The sequence below is a fragment of the Monodon monoceros genome, unplaced genomic scaffold, assembly GCF_005190385.1.
Source record: "Monodon monoceros isolate NGI ecotype Baffin Bay Population unplaced genomic scaffold, NGI_Narwhal_1 Super_Scaffold_13, whole genome shotgun sequence".
Taxonomy (NCBI): Eukaryota; Metazoa; Chordata; class Mammalia; order Artiodactyla; family Monodontidae; genus Monodon; species Monodon monoceros.
In genome coordinates, this window is record NW_021703769.1 from 26,989,756 (window position 1) to 26,993,270 (window position 3,515).

The 3,515-nt window shown below is 66.3% G+C and overlaps 1 protein-coding gene across 1 annotated transcript; it reads left to right on the forward strand.

Annotated features, from left to right (window-relative positions):
- The first annotated feature begins 396 nt into the window (after nt 1-396).
- Nucleotides 397-3,515, forward strand: SOX12 (SRY-box 12). The gene has a single exon (XM_029222186.1). It carries the CDS (start codon nt 754-756, stop codon nt 1,690-1,692), a length of 939 nt encoding a protein of 312 aa, XP_029078019.1. The 5' UTR covers nt 397-753; the 3' UTR covers nt 1,693-3,515.

Below are 3,515 nucleotides of genomic sequence, written 5' to 3' on the forward strand. Positions count from 1 at the left end.
AGGCAACGCGGGGCGGGGACAGGCTTTCTGGAGCCAGAAGGGAAGCACGCTCGGCGTCCCCCCCCCCCCACTCTCCCGCTAGTCCGCAGCCTAAGAAAAGAAACCGACTTCATCCGACACCCCCAATCCCAGCCACAAGACCGCCCAGCCCCGCAGCGCGAGCCCCGCCCCACTTCGGCAGCCAGCGATTGGGAGATGCAAATACCAGGTTCTCTGCCCAGCAACGGGTGACGCGGCGCCCGAGCGCGAGGCGTGGCCCGGCCGCAGCCCAAGCGGGCACCTCGGTGTTTACACGGGGCGGCCCCGCGCGCGCCGCAGCGGCCCGCAGACGGAGAGGGGGAGGGGTGGCGCGCGCGCCGGCGGGGCCGCGCGGGGAGAAAGACACTGGAAGGCGGCGGGGCGGAGAGAGGCGCGCGCGGGCCGCGGCCGAGCAGGAGGCTGCAAGGAGAGCCCGCGGGGACCCTGGGAGTGCAGTTCGTCAGCCCCCGCAAAACAATGTGTGGCGTGCTGCGGGGTGCAACTTGCCGGAGGCGGCGGGGGCGCGCCGAACCCGCCTGAGACCGCGCCGCTGACCTTCTCCCCCCGCCGTCCGTTGGGCCCGAGCGCCCAGCTTCTCGCTCCCCAGCTCGCGGGGGCCGGGCCGAGCTGCAGGGCGGGGCCGCCCCTCCGTCGCTGCTGCCTCCTCCCCCACCCCCAGCCGCTGAGGATGCGGACGGCCCCCGGCGGCGTCTAGCGGCCCCGGGCCCAGGCGCGATGGTGCAGCAGAGGGGCGCGAGGGCCAAGCGGGACGGCGGGCCGCCGCCCCCGGGGCCCGGGCCGGCCGAGGAGGGGGCGCGTGAGCCCGGCTGGTGCAAGACACCGAGCGGCCACATTAAGAGACCGATGAACGCGTTCATGGTGTGGTCGCAGCACGAACGGCGGAAGATCATGGACCAGTGGCCCGACATGCACAACGCCGAGATCTCCAAGCGCCTGGGCCGCCGCTGGCAGCTGCTGCAGGACTCGGAGAAGATCCCGTTCGTGCGGGAGGCGGAGCGGCTGCGCCTCAAGCACATGGCGGATTACCCGGACTACAAGTACCGGCCGCGCAAAAAGAGCAAGGGGGCGCCCGCCAAGGCGCGGCCCCGCCCCCCCGGCGGCGGCGGCAGCCGGCTCAAGCCCGGGTCGCAGCTGCCTAGCCGCGGAGGCCGCCGAGCGGCTGGAGGGCCTTTGGGGGGCGGCGCGGCGGCGCCCGAGGACGAAGACGAGGACGACGACGAGGAGCTGCTGGAAGTGCGCCTGGTCGAGACCCCTGGGCGGGAGCTATGGAGGATGGTCCCGGCGGGGCGGGCCGCCCGGGGACAAGCGGAGCGTTCCCAGGGGCCGTCGGGCGAGGGGGCGGCTGTCACCGCCGCTTCCCCGACTCCGTCGGAGGACGAGGAGCCGGAGGAAGAGGAGGAGGAGGCGGCGGCGACGGAGGAAGGCGAAGAGGAGACGGTGGCGTCGGGGGAGGAGCCGCTGGGCTTTCTGTCCAGACTGCCCCCCGGTCCTGCCGGCCTGGACTGCAGCGCCCTGGACCGCGACCCAGACCTGCCTCCCGCCTCGGGCACGTCGCACTTCGAGTTCCCGGACTACTGCACCCCCGAGGTTACCGAGATGATCGCAGGGGACTGGCGCCCGTCTAGCATCGCCGACCTGGTTTTCACCTACTGAGCCCACCGTCAGCGGGGCGCGCACGCCCCCTAAACCAGCTGTTTACATACAGGAATCAGGTATTGGGGCCCCTCGGAGGCCGAGGCTGGCACCCCATCTCCCGCACAGCCTCCCCCCTCCTAGACGTGCCCAACCCCCTTCAAATCCAGACATGCCCTTCCCCCGCAGACACACCCCAAGGCAGCCCAACCCCCACCCTTTCTCCGACATCCAAGCCCCTCCCCATCTTACCCCCTCCCGCACAGCCACCAGCAGCCGGCCCCCCCTCCGATACACCTCCCGTCCTCTCCAAGAGACCTGTACCCCTCCCCCATTTTGCACACGCCCTTCCTCACGGCCGGAGGACACGCCCCTGCCCTTGCTCCGGACTCCCTCCGCCTTAGCCTGGCCCGCCTCCTGTCTTGTTTGGGGGGGCGCTGCAGCTGGGCGGCCCCGCGCCCTCCTCCCTTGCCCCTCCCTCCCAGGGAGGGGGAGGGGCCCGTTCCTTTTCCCCGGGAACACTGGGATCCGCCCCCTTCTCGCGCATGCTTAATGCTTCTTGGGAGGAGGGAGCTGGTCCCAGTCGAACCTCACGCCCCTGTCAGATCCAGGAAGAAGGGGGGCGGATATAGAGCGATCCTGAGAAATCTTTTGATCCAGGAGCCACGGCTTCCGTTCAACCCGACGGGGCGTCACTGCCTTAAATGGGAGGAGCACTCGGAAGGGGGAGAAAGAGACTAGCCGGCCCGGAAGGGTTGGTGTGGAGCTTGGAACTCCCAAGTGGCATAGCCCCTTTCCCTTACGGGGTCGCCCAACCCACGTGCACCCACCTCTCACCGACTGCATGACTGCCTCTACAGCTTGTTTTGGTTCCAAGAAGCCTACCTTTCTTTCCCCCACCTGGGAATTGGGGGCAGGGTCTTTCTCTGGAAATCCTTCAGGAGAGAAAAAGAAAACTCAGAACCAAGACACGTAACAGTTTGTTTGGGGACAGGGTCCTTATGCTTCACACGCCCCCCCCCCCCCCCCCCCCCCCGCCCCTATCACCTCAGGGCACACTCTCAGCCTGGGCTCCTTCCTAAGCCCACCGCCCCTTCCTGTCATCCAGGTCCCTCTGCCTACAGTATTCAGTGGGAGAAACTGAGACACGTTGGTACTAGGGGGTTGAGACTGAGGCGTAATAGCAGATGAAGTGGCACTTTTCAGCAGCTGGCTTCAGAGAGACCATCGACTGGGCCAGTGAGACTGAAGGGAGGGTCAGAGTAGTCTTGGGCCGTTTGCGCCTAGCGCTGCTGCATCCAGTTCGGGTGCCCTCGGAAACCCTGCCCCTGATGCTGTTACCCCTCTTACTCCAGCTCCCCGCTCAAGCCCCGCCCCTCCGGCCTCCCCACGCCCCATTTGCCCTCACTACCTGTATCTCACCGGCGTGTGTTCATCCTCCTGGGTGTGCACACACTCTCATTCACACACACAAATCTCAGGAACAAACGGTCCCAGAGTCCTCCGGGACCCCTGCCCAGGGTCTCTGCAGGTCTCTGCCCCACGCGTTCCCGTCGCTGACAAAGCCACCAGCTGCCTCCTTTAAGCTTGGTGCTCCGGCTCTGGGCCTTTTTGCGCGCGCTCTCTTTCTCTCTTTTTCTCTCTCTCTCTTTCTTTCTTTTTTTTTTTTTTTAAGAAAAACAACAACAAAAAAGACAATGAAAAATCCCAGAAAACGTCATGTGAGTGAAGAGATGTCACTGTCTGTGGTCTTGGAGAACTAGTCTCATAGCTGAGGGGAGGGGGCACGGGCACCCACAGCAGGACTTCTGCCAGGACTGAATAAAGTGTATTTGCCCCATCTC